The sequence below is a fragment of the Xiphophorus hellerii genome, chromosome 12 (assembly GCF_003331165.1).
Source record: "Xiphophorus hellerii strain 12219 chromosome 12, Xiphophorus_hellerii-4.1, whole genome shotgun sequence".
In the NCBI taxonomy this organism is placed as follows: domain Eukaryota; kingdom Metazoa; phylum Chordata; class Actinopteri; order Cyprinodontiformes; family Poeciliidae; genus Xiphophorus; species Xiphophorus hellerii.
This window is the reverse complement of record NC_045683.1, coordinates 2,613,136-2,628,978: the sequence shown is the minus strand read 5'-3', so window position 1 is coordinate 2,628,978 and position 15,843 is coordinate 2,613,136. Positions and strand designations below refer to the sequence as shown.

General features: G+C 37.6%; 1 protein-coding gene across 1 annotated transcript in view; it reads right to left on the bottom strand.

Moving 5' to 3' along the window:
- Positions 1 to 693: 693 nt before the first annotated feature.
- Positions 694 to 15,843, bottom strand: part of smarca2 (SWI/SNF related BAF chromatin remodeling complex subunit ATPase 2) — a 39,261-nt gene continuing 24,111 nt past the window's right edge. Inside the window, exons 25-34 of the mRNA XM_032578209.1 lie at positions 14,758 to 14,921; positions 13,969 to 14,196; positions 13,516 to 13,593; positions 12,655 to 12,873; positions 9,631 to 9,854; positions 3,527 to 3,632; positions 3,124 to 3,225; positions 2,022 to 2,148; positions 1,441 to 1,574; positions 694 to 877 (exon numbers count right to left, since the gene is read on the bottom strand). Coding sequence (XP_032434100.1) covers positions 842 to 877; positions 1,441 to 1,574; positions 2,022 to 2,148; positions 3,124 to 3,225; positions 3,527 to 3,632; positions 9,631 to 9,854; positions 12,655 to 12,873; positions 13,516 to 13,593; positions 13,969 to 14,196; positions 14,758 to 14,921 — 1,418 coding nt within the window. The 3' untranslated portion in view covers positions 694 to 841. The remainder of the gene's footprint in view (positions 878 to 1,440; positions 1,575 to 2,021; positions 2,149 to 3,123; positions 3,226 to 3,526; positions 3,633 to 9,630; positions 9,855 to 12,654; positions 12,874 to 13,515; positions 13,594 to 13,968; positions 14,197 to 14,757; positions 14,922 to 15,843) is intronic.

Sequence of the window (15,843 nt, the reverse complement as noted above, 5' to 3'; positions counted from 1 at the left end):
TCTGTAAAGGGGGTAAATGCCTTTTTCAGCTCAATGTATCCGTTTTTATTTTCTAAATAAACAGTAAAAGTAACTAAAATATACGTTGAAGCTGATTAAATTTCTGTTTAGAATATAATAACCAAGCCAGATATTATTCATTATAATTGAATATAATTAAAAATTATCATTAATTTTGTCGTCAAATTAGATGTTTTTAGACACAACGGGAGCTGAAATGTATTTTTACTATAATTATCAATATTATTGACTTTCCAAGACAATTAAAACATTAAACTAAGAGAACTGCGTAATCCTAAACAATTAGCAGATATTTGATATTTACCTGGAATAAAAATTTAAAAAAAAGCTCGGTTGAAGTTACTGCATTTGGGAAAAACAGGATTTTTTCATTTTAAATTTTTACTATTTCAAGGACCAAAATATGGAGAAAAAAACCAACAAAACCTGAAACTGTTTTTTTCTCCCCATGAACGTGAAAACAAACTTTCACTAATATATCAGATTTTATTTGTCCTATATTAAATGTGGGGAATATACATATACTTTAAGATGAATTCATAAAATGACCAAATGTGCGTCTTTGTTTTTCATATAGAATTTCTTCTGTGCCAGACATAAAAATATACTAGAAAACTCTAAAAAACAAGATAAGAAGCTGATTGGTATTGCTGTAAGTTGCTGATTGATTAGTAATATATTTTAAAGTTGATGGCAGTGAAGATAAAACACACTACAAACAAAATCAAAGAAAAACGCATGAAGCTCGATAGAAAATGAAAGTATTGTTCTTTTTTTAAGCGCAGCATCCTCACGCTGCTGCAGCTGCTGCTGGTCCTCCTCAGTCGTCGTCGCTTTTGCTTTTATCCGACAGATCCTGCAGGAAGAGAGAGTCGGCAGTCAGAAAGCAGAGGAGAGAGGCGTTTGTGTTTTCAACTTTCAGCTGAACATCAGAGGAGGAACTCTGGAAAGACGTCAGACTAGAAATCCTTCCAGGTTTTTGTTCGGTATCAGTGCTGTCTCCCATGCTAGTGGCTAGCTTCCAGAAGCTAACCGCTACCGTTTTAAGCTAAGTTTTCCTTGGATTAAAGCGCCTCCGTCCTGCTGTTCCTGGATGAAAACAGTGAGGCGTAGCAACGGAAAGATCTGGTTTAACATCAGAACCGGTTCACACGGTGTTAGCCTCAAACATCCTTTTTCCATTTCCTGGTTTGTTTTTTGACCTAAGGTTTACACAAATGACACTGAATGATACCTTTGACTTTCTTTTTACCTGAAGTGTAGATTTTTGTGCGACCCGCTGTGAGAGCAGCGGATGATCTCAGGTGGCAAAGAGATTTAAACCTCCAATAATAAGAAATGTACCAGAGCTGGAAACAAAAGCGTTCCGAAAGTGGACAGTTCTGCCGTTATCCCTGTAGGATGTGAACATAAACCTACGTTATCGTCCTGGTCGTCGTCGCTGTCGTCGTCGCTCACCACCGGCTTGGCCTTTCCGCGGCTTTGCCTCTTCTTGCCTTTGTCGTGGCTGCGTCCGTCCCGACCCAGCTTGATCTTCACCCGCACAGACTTGGCTGGACAAAAGTTGGAGAACAGAACCAGGGTTAAGTATCGCTTCCAAGCTGCAACGACTTTGTGCACTGCAAAAACACAAAATCCTACCAAGGATTTACAGATAATGTCTAGTGCAAATATCTTAGTGCACTTGAAATAAGATAAAACTAACTTACAAGTAATTTTTCAACGAGACAGCTCTGAATATGTCCTTACATCTGTGAACAAATTAAGGCTTAAAAAGGTTTTTAATACATTAACATGTAGAGTTGTTTAACAGGTTTCTTTTTCAGTTCCAAGTGTATTTTTATTTTATATTTTATGTGTTTTTTCCCTGATAGTTTGACAGCTGCAGCGGTTTGGTGTTTTCAGTGGGAAGGCACCGAGTCGACCTCCAGCGGTGATTTCTAATGAGATGACACAAGTGTGTGTGTGTGTGTGTGTGTGTTTTAAAGTCTGTGTGTTACCTTCGGCCTCTGAGTCATAGTCGTCATCATCATCCTCATCGCTGTCATCCTCGCTGTCTTCGTCCTTGGCGATCTTCTGTCTGGCACTCTTGAAAACAGACTGGAGAACAATGGAGTCCTCGTATATCTGTTATTAAAAAAATAAAAATGTCTTTGAACTGAAGGTTAGGAAAACTATTTAAAGTGGCGGCAGCGGCCGTTTCTCTGCAGAGGCAAACAGACGGATCCCTTTGGGAGCAGAAGGCTCAACTATAAATGGTGAATTTTAAGTTGTTAAAATGCATTTTGGGAAGAAAAACATTTTTTCCCTCCATCTTATTAAATAACAAACTGCATGTGTGAAAATGTAAAAATCCCCAACAAAGGATTTAAAGACGGTCCAACTTAAGTCAGTGCAAAGTGATGAAATATTAAGGCAGTTAATCAGATTAATCGATTATTGTCAACTAATATGAACTGGAGCATACAAACTCATAAATAGGCCATTTACTGAAAGAACAACATATTCAGAGCAGCAATTAAGCCACAACTGTTCAAAAATACACACATTTTATTTAAGATATTAAAAAATATTTGCAAATATTTTTACAAAGAAGAAATCAGCAGGCAGTTTTAGGTTCACCAAATTCTGTAAAAAAAAAAAAATGCTACTTTGTCTCATTTTAGACAATAAAATGTTTATTTTCTTATTCAAAAAATTAGTTTACATGAATTTGAAATGCTAATCAGCTCCTCTCAGTACAAAAAACAAAACAAATAAATGTAAAAATACTTTGTTGCCATGTCCAACTGTCCAAAAGTAAAAAATAAGACGAAATGGGTTAATATGAGGCATTGTTTGGTCCAGAAGACAATATGATCCGTCGTCAATTTCAACACAAAGCACACCAGAAAGTACTAACGTGTCAAAAAAGGATAAAGATGCAGCATTCTGCCACAGACAGACCGACCAACAGAAAGACAAAAGAAAACACTATGAATGTCCCCAGAGTGAGACTCGTTCAAAGAAAAGTTTTCTGCAAAACTCTGAGATGGAAAACTGCAGAGTTCATCTGAAAACGTGGGGAGGTGAAGGATTAAACAGAGAAAAGGCGTTTTGTACCTGGGATCCCTCCAGGTTGAAGGTTTGTGCGTTCTGGCAGAGAAGCATCACGTCCTTCTCAAGGTCGCCCAAACTTCGGTATTTGTGGTTTCTCACACGCTCCTGTTATCAGCAAGGAAAAGTGTTGTGTTTTTTTAGACTCTGAGTTATCTACAATCACACTGAAGGTCTAAATTTTCTCATACTAATGAATCTTAAACCTACAAATAATTATGATCAAAGCTGCTATAAAACTTCCTAATCACAGGAGAATTATTCAGAAACAACCAATCCCCCAAAAAACCATAGAGATATTTATGTGGTACCCAACATTTCACAAGGCAGGTGGAGATTAAACAAAAGCCTTTTTTAAACCTTCATCAGGATCTTATTTTTAAGTTTGGGCTGATGTCACTCAGCAAACCTTGATCTTCTTGAAGTCGACAGGTTTTCTGATCAGCTCGTAATATTCTGGCAGTTCCTTCCTGGACGGCAGCTGCACAAACACCTCACTCAGCTGCCTGCCTGACCTGGAAACAGAAAATAAACCTTAAAACTGGGATTCACAGGTCAGAGAACAGACTTTAAAATACTGTTGTTAGTTTATAAACCTCTGGACGGTTTAGCACCACAATACATTAAAGATCTGTTGTTGTTCTGTCAACCTTCCAGACCTCTCAGGTCTTCTGGTTCTGCTCTGCATCCAGAACCAGAACCAAACATGGAGAAACAGCATTCAGCTTACAAACAAACTTCCAGAAAACTGCAAAACAGCCGAAACACTGAGTTCCTTCACATCTAGACTAAAAGCCTACATGTTTACAGTTCCTTTTGAAACACAATAAGTGAAGCATTGACCAACATTTTGATGTGTATTGATGATTTCGATGATGGAGCTCATCAAAATGTAACGTTTGTTACTGGTTTCTCAATTGTTGACTGTCTGATGGTTTTATGACTTTTTATTTTTGTGCTTTTCTGATGTAAAGCACTTTGAACTGCCTTGTTGCTGAAATATGCTACATAAATGAACTTGATTGACTGATTGTTTGATGACCAAAAACCCGACTAACTCGGAAAAATTCAGCTTTGTATTGCTGAAATGAAGAAAAGTGGATCAGCACATAAACAGCAGAGCCGTCATAAAGACCAGAAAGATAATTATGACACACAAATGTAAAAAAACCCAACTAGAACAACAACCAATGTATGGAGGGCAGAAATATATATGTATTAATTATCAGATTTGCAGGTTGACAGACCATTTAACTGAGGAGATTCAGTCCATATACAGTTTTATAATTAGCAACTAATAATAAAAGTCCCTGTTTTATGAAGTTTAAAGGAAAAGGGAAGAACATATTTGCAGTTTATACCTTTAATTTTTAATAAGCTCAGTCCTGTTCATCTTGCAGACATCTACATTTATTAAAGTTAAAGTTAAAAGGCTGTAAAACCAAGTCCAACATGTTGGCAACCCATGAATATTTATTTGCCAGCTCATGTACAAGCAAAGATTACAAAGGTTGTTTACTACCTGAAGTTTCCCCAAAGCTAATTTCCCCAGGAAAAGAAAGAAGGGGGAACAGATTTTAGAAGTAGGCGTCGGAGTTTCCTCTTCCACATTCATCTTGTAAACAGACACACTTGATTGCTTCTGTCAGAAATGTTTTCTCCCACAAGTTTTCAATGCCAACAACACAAGCAGCTCCAAATCTGAACCATCTGCCTCGAAGCGTTGACATGACCGCTTCTCTGGCGGTTTGTGCCAGGAGACTTCCTGTTGTCATGTTTACAACCAGCTGAATTATTACTTTTCCAAAATTTGATACGATCTTAAAAAATGGACCGGAGTTTCTGACTTTAATCACAACTTCAACAGCCCAGATGGGATCAAAATAAAAGAAAGAAAACAAACCAGCAACTCTTTCATCCACTCAGGCAGATGTCTTCTCATGTTTGTCCTGGTTGGATAATGCGGCTAATGAAGAGTCATAAAACGATGGTGAAGGAGGGTTTGCTATTAATCTTCTTAATGACAATCTGTTAGTCGAGTGAACTCTCTGCTGCTGCGTTTGGATGTTTGCTGAAATGCCTGCAGGAGTTCTGGAGTGTTCTGCGATTAAAGCGACACCCACACTCCAAGTCTCCCATCAGAAAGTATCACGATGCAGCCAAAAAAGTTTTTTCCCCTGAAGATTTTCTTTTTAAAGTCAGAAAAAGCAAGAACTTCCATCACTGGTGACAGAAGTCTTCTACATCTCTATGGAGGAGTTTTGGCCAACTCTTTGTTGCAGAATTGTTTGCAGATGCCACAACATTCTAATCAGTGATGGGATTTAAAAATGTGTTCTGATTTAGTTACCTTTGCAATGTACTATGTGTGTAAAGTTGAAAATGTCTGCATAAAGTGGCAAGATGTGTGAACTGCAATCTGCCAAAATGACAGATAGGATTCTGATTTTTCCTTCACTGTCATCGTGTATATACTATGTACTGTATATACTATATATATATATATATAAAGCATTTTTAACATCTGAAGGTAAAATAGTCACTTGATTCTGCTATAAATCAAGTAATGTGCCTGGAATGCTCCCAAGCTGTTATGTAAAGTCAACTTCTTTGAGCGTTACATCATGCTCTAATGTTATTCCCTCCTCAAAATATACCTGGAGTGTTGCTTTGACTGTTTCATGCTTGTTTAAAAAGTCTTTTGGCATTCAGCTGGGCAAAACGACTGGGTAGACTTAGCTCCGCCTTCGAGGCGCAGCTCCTTCAGACTAGCCAGGAGCAATTGGCAAACACCTGGTGGAATTCCTGAGCTCATTATAGGAGCTACTTCTCAGAGCAACGCTGGTAAAAACGTTGTTAAAGGGTTAAAAGAGGAGCCATGTTGTGAAGACTTCCTGAAGGCGGAGTTTCAGAAAGAGCAGGAGCTTCTTAAAGAAACAGGGGCCCAATTTAAGGGCGTTAATTCAGGAAGTCGAGCTTCTTTTTAGTCATATTTGATATATGTAACATTTTTATAACAACTAAAGGTAACAGTTGTATGATTGTGCAAAGAAATGGCACAATATGCCTGGAAAACACATATTTTTAATAAAAACTTTTAGATATAAAGTCCTGCAGTCATAAAAATATTTTTTTAGTTCAAGTATTTATTCATATTCTGCTTTAATCTCTTTGTTTTCTAATTAGATGGAAACCAAAATGTTTACAGCATCTCTAATCTTAACAAACAAGGTTAAAAATATATAATATGAACGCCTCAGGAGTCTCAAATATCACCTAACCCTGTAGTCTGATATAATCTGTAAAGTTCCCCGGATGCGGAGTCAGGAAAAATATCTTCAGATGTCTGCCTCGCAGTGTGACGATACCATGAATGATTGCAATTCCTAGAAACCTCAGAGCTGCTTGGTTTGTTTATTTACGGCTCTTGATGTGAGATCAGGAAAACAACAGATCCCAGAACAGTTCTCTGTAGGTGTGGCGGCTCTTTATCTGCTGAGATTTCCACGCTGACAAACCTTCATGTGAGGAAATGAAGCTTTGTTACTAGGCTACAGTCATAAGAGTTTTATTTTTTACCGTTTCACACAGTTTGGAGGTTGTTTTATTTATTTGGATGAGAAAAGACAATAGTCTTCAGTTTGGTGCTTTGGTCTCAACTGTCCCACTCTATTCTTTGTTATTGAGACAGGTCAACATATGCTTTGAGAATTACGATCAACGACAGAAAGAGGAAGGAATTTGACTTCTGGGTTCATAAAAAATATCCAGTTTAATCATATTTGAGTGGCTTTTCAGCTAAAGGTAAAAACCTGAACATTACTACAGGATCAGCCCGCATGAAAACTGATTTTTTTTGTTTCCTATAAGTAGAGATTTTTTATGGAGAGGCACTAATTAAAGTCTACAATCAGGATTATAGGAGGACCGAAGGAGAGAGATGCTGTTAATCAGCATCTCTCTGTCTGGTTTTTCTCCTGCAGCCTGAATGAAAATTCGGCCGCCATTAAAGCAGCGAAGGGTCGAACTGAGACTGATTCAAGGAAAAAGATTCATCCTTTATTGAATGAATTTGGAAGAATCCCAGTGTGGGCCGAGCTTTTTATTACGACTGAATCCTATCAGGTTCTCCCAGCATGTGTCTGAAAATAGGTTAAAAATGAAAGGATTAATAATGAAGACTTAATGCAGAACAAAATGTATGGTGGTTCACTTGGCACATCAGGAAGCTGAGATTAAATCATTAAAAATAAAATCTTTCAGATGTACAAAAATAATTTTGTCTTTTCTTGGTTTGAAAGTAAAAAATATATACCGTTCTTTTTTTACATGGGGCACTACTATGTATTTTCCAAGCAGATAGTGGCATTTTATAGCATAATCAAGGAACTATGTTAACATCAGTTGTAATAAAAATGCTACATATATCAAATATGGCCTAAAAGAAATTTGACTTCATAAATGGATGCCCTTAAATTGGGCCTTAGTATCTTTAAGAACTTCTGCTCTTTCTGAAACTACTCCTTCATGAAGTCATCACAATATGGCTCCTTGTTAACCCTTTAACGGTTTCAACCAGCGTTGCTCTGAGAAGTAGCTCCTATAATGACATCAGCAGTGTTTGCTAATTGCTGCTGGCTAGTCTGAAGGAGCGAAGAGGGGGAATAGAAGAGGAGGGCTGTTCAGTGAGACAGAAGGTTGGAAACTGCAGCTCTGAGGAGGAGCTTCGTCCTAGAAGGCGGGGCTACGTCCACCCAGACGTTTTGCACAGCTGACTGGTTGCCATGGAGACTAAAGGATTTCTCAAATATGCATGAAAGAATCAAGGCAACACTCCAGGTTTGTTTTTGATGAATAACATTAAAACATGGTGAAAAAAGAAAGATTCTACATAATACTGCCCCTTTAAAATCAACAAACTGATCAGTTTTCATCTTTCCAGCTACATGTAGCAACGCTGCAGACAAACATCACGCCTGTTGACTTTTCGAACATTTGTTGGTCATTCTATTAAAATAAAAATGTTGTCATATTAAAATTTATAGTTTTATTTTCTGATGAAAGGGTTTTTCTGCAGTGCCAAAATCTGCTGCAACAGAGTTTGAAATATTAGTTCTGTGAGAAAACCTTTGGCTACTTTATAGAAATGTATTTTTTTACAGGCCTCGTATTTCAGTGCTTCATGGAGTTTCCTCATCTTCCATCAGAGTCATTTTGACCATTCACACAGCTCAATGCATAATCAGTGTAATCAGTGTTTTCTATATGGGCAGTGACTGACAACGCTGTACACACACACACACACACACTCATTTACCTGCTTGTGTGAACAACTGGCTCGCCTTTTTTCAATCTGTTCATTGATATGGCGACAAACTCAAACCAAATGGGTTGGACCACATCTTCTGACATGGAGCCAGCACAGCAGAACCAGAGGCGGCCCGGCGTAGCGCCGACATGGTGGACGATGATTAAAAATGTCTGTTGGACATGTCCTTTATACGAGTCCTTTCAGAACCATTTTGGCTTCAGATTCTGTACCTTCCTATCATCTCGGACCAGGTTTCCCGTTCTAACCTGACAACAAGAAGGTCTTTTCATTCACACAACTGATGCTTTCTCTTTTTTCAGTTATTACAGCAAGAAACTAGCAACTAGGCTGAAATCTGGCTATAGTAATGGACTCTGACCTGAACCTTCAGAGCCACATAGTGACAGCTACAAAGTCGGCCTTCTATCACCTGCAGAACATTTCCAGGATTAGAGGACTGAAGTCTCAGCCAGATCTAGAGAAATACATAAGCATTTATCTCCAGTTGCATTGATTACTGCAACAGAATATTCATAGGTCTGCCTAAAAAAAAAAAAAAATCAATCAGCTGATCCAGAACGCTGCTGCTGGCGTTCTGACTAAAACCACATAAACCCAGTACCAAAGTCCTTCCACTGTGAGAATAGACTTTCAGATGTTAGTTTATAAATCACTGAACGGCTTAAAGATCTGCTGTTGTTGTATCAACCTTCCAGATCTTTCTTCTGGTTCTGGTCTACATCCAGAACCAGAACCAAACATCAGTCCAAAAACATGACTGTCAGGTTAATTGGTTTCTCTAAATTCTCCATAGGTGTGTGTGTGTGCATGGTTGTTTGTCCTGAAAGCATGTGTTGCCCTGCGATAGACTGGCGACTTGTCCAGGGTGACCCCGCCTGTCGCCCGAAAGGTTCGCTGGAGATCGGCACCAGAACCTCTCCCGGCCCCACGAGGGACAAGGGTGTTAGAAAGTGGATGGATGGACAGGCCGAATCGTGAGCGGGTTTTTTCAGCTCTATTTATTGTAATTGTTTAATTACTGAAACAATTTATGGTCCAATAACCGGTCTAGCATTATGCGTATGTTAGCATTTGTTTGGATTAAATTTGTTGGTGGTGAAGAGTGTGGTCTACACAACGTTTTCATGTCCCTGGGTTGTGTTTTGTTTTTTAAAGTGAAGCAGCTCTACAGAAAGCCGTACCCATCTCTGTAGTTGATGACCGTGTCGATGATGGTGTTCATCTGCTTGGTGAGTTTGGGCGGGTTGGGTGAGAGCTTTTCGGCCGGCGGTCGCCCTCTCCTCTTCTTGGCCTTCATGCCGCCGTCGTCTCTGCTGGACGAGTCTTTGTCCTGACGCCGTTTGCGTTTACGCTTCTTCAAGCGGATTTCCTCCTCTATCTCCTCCAAGTTCCCGTCCTCAATGGCCTGAAAGTCAGAACAGAACAGAGACCGGTTTAATGTTACTTAGCCTCAGCAAGTACGATAATGATAACAAATGTTGCTGGATAATAAATAGTCCCAGAAGTTACTGTGATAAATGATGATGTTGCTGTTTTGAGACCATCTTCAAGTAATATAATGGTAAGATTGGCATAATACCAAATCAAGAACACATTCTCAAAATCGATCAACTATAAATTCTAATAAACATTTAACACTGGAACTGGAAGACAATTTAAATATTCAAAATAAATAAACAAAACAACAGAAACAACAAATAAAATTCATTATAAAGTCTCAGTACACAAAACTGTAGTTAAAAAAAAAGGAGTTAGCTGAGACCAAAACACCAGACTGAAGAGTTTTGTCATCAAGTTTTTGGTAGAAAGAGAAAAAGAATAAATCATGCAGAAATGTCATAATAATTTATTTGTTTATTTATGTGGATATTGAAAATGTTTTCCAGTTCCAGTGTTAAATATTCATTAGAATTTAAAGTTTATTAATCTTTGAGAATGTGTTCTTGCATCATTTTGCCATTATTACCATTTTATTACTTAAAAATAGTCTCAAAACAACAATATTATAGTTTATCAAGATAACTTCTGGGACAATTTACTGGCCAGCAAAACTTTTTTATCATGACAAACCTCGGTCACACAACCAGTTTATCAGTATTTCAGATATTTAAAACAAAAAAATTAATCGATTAACTAAAATGGAACAATTAAATCATGATGCTTCTTTCAGTCGTATCATCCAGCACTACTTTCGCTCCATGAAACTATACATTTTTTCGTTATCTCTCAGGGTTCTATACACTTTAGTTTTTCAGAAAGGAACGTTTTTACCCTGTTTTAAACCATTAGACGTGGAGTTGAATTTGTTTCCGTAAACCCAGATCTTCTTGTTTGCGTGTCACCTTGTCGTGATGGTTTTTGTTCTTCTGCAGCACGCAGCCAGCATTTCTCTTCCTCTAATGAGCGTTTGTTTGAACCACAGCTTACACTGGTCTCAACATCCTGTCACCTTGGCCTCAAAGTGTCTTTGTTCTAATTCCGTTTATCCCTGAAGCGTCTCAGCAACTCAATAAAATTGATTTGCTGAGCTTTTGGTGTTTCTCCGGAGGAAAAGTGTTTATTTGTTGTTTGTCACCAGCGTCCCACAAAGCTAAACTTCTAATTATGTTCAAAAGTTATAATTATATAATATGAAAGCAATAAATAGCATCAGCATACATTTACAAGTGGAGAATTTAAAGGGATGCAGTGTTTTTAAAAAGTAGTTCCTGCCAACTAAGCGTCAGAAGCTCAGCAGAAACAAAACTGAAGCAGGACAAAAAGAAACAACTTGACTTTCTCTTGTTTTTCTGCAAATCAGAGAACATTTAAAACAGGCAGCACAGAAATCAGACGTGTCACATTTCTGTTGCTCCAAATAAAAAGATCACAGAGTGGTAGAAACCAAATCTATTGTTTTTATCTTTAGCAAAATATTAAGGGTGGGTGAGCACCGACTGGAGTTTTCTGGCCTATCAGTCTTTGTTTTGTCTGAAAAGTCGCTAAATAAAGGGACAGTGCCTGAATTTCAGAACTTTCTGGTATATTTACAGCACATAATATCAGTGGATAAGACATGAGTCATTTTATTACGAAGTATTTCTACTCGTACTGGAGTAAAATTTCTGGATTCTCTACCCACTGAATGAAAAACAAACATCATAAATCTACCGGACACACACCTGCAATTTTTGTTAAAGTTCAGAAGTTTTCTACTGAAAGAAAATAATTTGTTCTGCCTGATTTTATTTTTTTGAATTATTGTAATTTCCATCCTTAAAATACCAATATTTCCACTAAATGGTGAAAAGGGGGTTAGGGTAATTTTTAAATATTAAATGATTGATAATTTGATCAGTTTCTCAGTACCCAAGTAGACCATTTACCTAATACTTTTTTACTCTTATATTAAAATATATTGAACATTAAAATGAAAGTAAAAAATGTTGGGGAGCAAACAGAGAGACAGTAACAACTGTGAAAAAAGTAATAGTGGCAATAACTACTGATCATAAATAAGAAATAATGTGTTTGTATTTATAAGTGAGTGAATCAAAGCGGAGGAAGACGCTTTCTGCTGTTAAGCTAAAGGCGCCCAGCACCCCACACAATGACTACTGTAATTGATTCACATAATCAACAGGAAACAAAAGATTGTTCCAGCTCTTCAATGAATAACTTTAAAATTAAACTGCCTTAAAAATAAAATATTTATAGCAAAATAAAATATTTAGTGTTCCTTAAAAACAGGATTCTGTTGCAGAGCTGTCCCTATGTGAATCATTAAAAATATTCAAAGAAATACAGTAACAGCCAAATAAAGGCATCAAAACAGAGAAATGTTTTTTGCAACACTAATCCTAAATTTATAATAGCTGGGTTCAAGTTAGAGGGAAAAAAGCTCTAATTTACTATAAACACCATGTATTAAATTGTTAAATCATCGGCTGTAATTATATAGAAGCCTTCAGTAAAATCATAAAAGAAAAACAGCTGCTGATTTAAATGATTATTAGTATTATTTACATTCTATATTGTAAACATATATTGCTTTTTCAAATAGGAAAATCTAAGCAACTTCGTTTGAGTTTAACTTTATATTTATGTTCCAGTTTGTCAGGCATTTTGAGTTTTTAACTGTGATTTTTTTTATTAACATTTGGTTTAATTAATCCCAATGTTTGCAGGTTTTGTTGTATAAATCCTAAATGATAGAAAGTTCTTACTCGCAGCCACTGTTTCTCGGTCAGCGTGTCGCTGTAGTCCACGTCCCGCCGGCAGCGCGACCCTCGGCCAAACATCTTCTCCTCCTCCTCCTCGTAGGTGAGCCTCTCCACCTCGGCGTCGTCCTTGATGATCCACGACGGCAGCTCGTCTTCTTCCATCAGACGAGGCTTACGCTTCGGGTTCCGGGCGTCCTCGCGCCGACGGTCCATGTCCATGCGCTACAGCACCACAGACAAAGGAGCAAGAGGAGCTCATAAGAAGAATATCAGAATTTTTTGGAAAACGAAACAAAAATAAAATCAAGGTGAAGAACCAGAGTGTGAAAAGATATTGCAGGTTGTTGTTTTTTCACTTTGTTTAACATTTGATTTTATTTATTAGGGAAAAAGGTTAAGTCATGTTAATAAATCACTTAATTAGGAATAGTTGGATAACAGAGTAGGCTATAAGAGCTCAAGCTTGAGTCTAAAGAACTTCCAACATTAAATAAGAAACAATTTCATTACACTTTAAACCATTTTTGAATATTCAAAATAGGAGTACACACACAGATTGCAGTTTTTTAGACAGTTGTTGGGTTTTTTTGTTCTGAAATGTCACCAAATATAGCTGAGTTGGTAACAGCAGAGTAACTATTGTTAACTAAAAACATGCAGACACGACCTGGTGGGCCTGGTCGATATAGAAAGAAACCAAAATGCCAAATGTGAATTCCACTGAAGTTTGCAGCAATCAGGTTGTTTTAATGCAAACTGACGTCTCTGTGCAGTGTGTAAAGAAATGATGAAATGTTCCTAGAGCTGACAGATCATCAGTGTTTCACAGAATGACATTTCAGTAAATGTAAATACATTTCTTACCATGAACAGATCAAATTCGTCTTCATTACGAGCTATCATCTGGTTAAGCGTTTCATCATCAGGGACCTCGTCTTCATCCTGAAACAAAGCAGAAGACGTCGTCATCAGGACGATCACGGACACCCATTTAGGATTTAAAGTATATTTACTGCCAGACAGAGAAAAACTCAAGTGTGCTGTTCAGATTTCAAGTAGAAAATAAACAGCTAAGGTTGGATTAGAAGGCCATAAAAATGACTGAAGGGCAAATTATTTGCACATCAAAGAGACGTCCTCATTGAGCCGACAAGAATTTAATTAAAATTTTCCTAACGCATAACACATAATTTACCTCAAGAGGAACAATCAGCCATTTATTTTTCTTACAATTCCAGCACTTAAATGACGTACTCGGGCTGGAGGATGGTGTGTGGGATCTGAATGATGAAGAGCATCAAAACGCAGCTTTCCTACCTCGTTCTGCTCCTCATGCTCTAAAATGGCCTGCAGGAAGGCGCGCCGCTCGTGGCTGGAGGATTTCTGGTCGAACATGCCGGCCTGGATGACTTTCTGATCCACGTTCAGTTTGTATTTGGCAGCAGCCAGGATCTTCTCTTCCACGCTGTTGACGGTGCAGAGGCGCAGAACGCGGACCTCGTTTTGCTGCCCGATGCGGTGAGCCCGATCCTGGGCCTGCAGGTCCTACAGTTACAGGAGAAAATGTCATTAATAGGAAATTGAAGGCATTTACACTGCATGCGTCTCTGCTGCGCTGCACTGTGAACCCAAGAGGTGGCTGAGAAGGAAAAGTGAAAAATGAACCAAAGTACCAAAGCAAAAGGACCAGAGTTTAAATAGTGCAGACTAAATAGGACTGGTGTGAATGCACCTCGAAAAACAATGAGTGTAAAACCTTCAGACACCATGAGAATGTATTTCCTTCAAATAAAAGACAGATGTTTTAATCCTAAAAATGGATGATTAGGGATGCCATAAGGCTAAAAGTTACAAAGAATGAAAGAAAACTATGTTTGGTTATGAATTTATGAATCAATTTCTAATAACCATATTAAGTCATTTACTAAATTAGCTTACTACTGACACAAAAACATTGAGAGAGTAAAAGTTTCTTTTTATAAAGTCAATGATAGGAAACATTGTCAAAAGCAAAAACATGACTTTGCGCAGACTGTAAAGTCAGACACACCTTCAGAAACAAACAATAAAATGCTTATTAACACGATTATGTTCTGATGGACGGACCTGGTGCGGGTTCCAGTCACTGTCAAAGATGACGACCGTATCGGCGGCCTGCAGGTTGAGCCCCAGGCCACCGGCTCTGGTACTGAGGAGGAAGATGAAGTACTGGGACCCTTCCTCGTTAAATTTCTTTAGGAGTGCGGCTCGGTCCTCGGATTTGGTGGTTCCTGAAAACAAGGATCTTGTTATTGCTTTAAAGATTTACTTTATTTAAACTGAAGAAGAGAATTACAGAACAGGGAAAAAAAGAAATGACGTGGCAATAATTTAACAAGCCAATTCTTATTGCTTTCCCTCATTGCAGGAATGTTTGAGTGTATAAAATATTACAAAGGAATAATTGAAAACAAAAATATAAATATGTAATAATAATAATAGAAACATACAATCTTTGACATACATAAAGTATATGATTGCACTCCTCTATATATTGAGATCTACATATAAATATGTCCTGGCAAAAGCAAGAATATGTTGTTCTAATTATTTACACTAGTTACAATTAGGCTTATAAAATTATTCACAACTAGCAGCTAGGTCTGTCGCAAGAAGCAATAAATCAATTAACCGCAGGATAAATAATGATAAACTAAATAATTTACTTTTTCTTTCTTTCTTTCTACGAAAAGCTGGATGACTAAAGTTTTCAGTCTGGTGTTTTGTTCTCAACTAGCCCTTCTATTGAAGGACAGTTATGTTTACATCATTTGTTTACAGAGACTTCACAATTAATTTTATTTGTTGTTTGGGTTATTTATTTTGGGTATTTAAAATGTCTTCCAGTTCACGTGTTAAAAGTTCATTAGAATTTAAAGTTTATTGATGTATGAGAGAGTTTCTTGTAGATGAAAGCCATCTTGCTAGGTATCAGTAACTAACTGTCATGGCAGTTGCTATGGAGTTGCTATAATAACAATAAACAAGCCACAAGCTTAGAACTGGCTCTTTTGTTTCCATAATCTGTTTTATGCCGGTCGATCCTGACAGCAGCCATTTGTTGACATAAATTTCTTTTGCACATTAGTCAAGAGTGTCAACACACGTTCGTTTGGTTGGTCTCGAAGCCGTAGGTCGATGCTTTACTGCGCT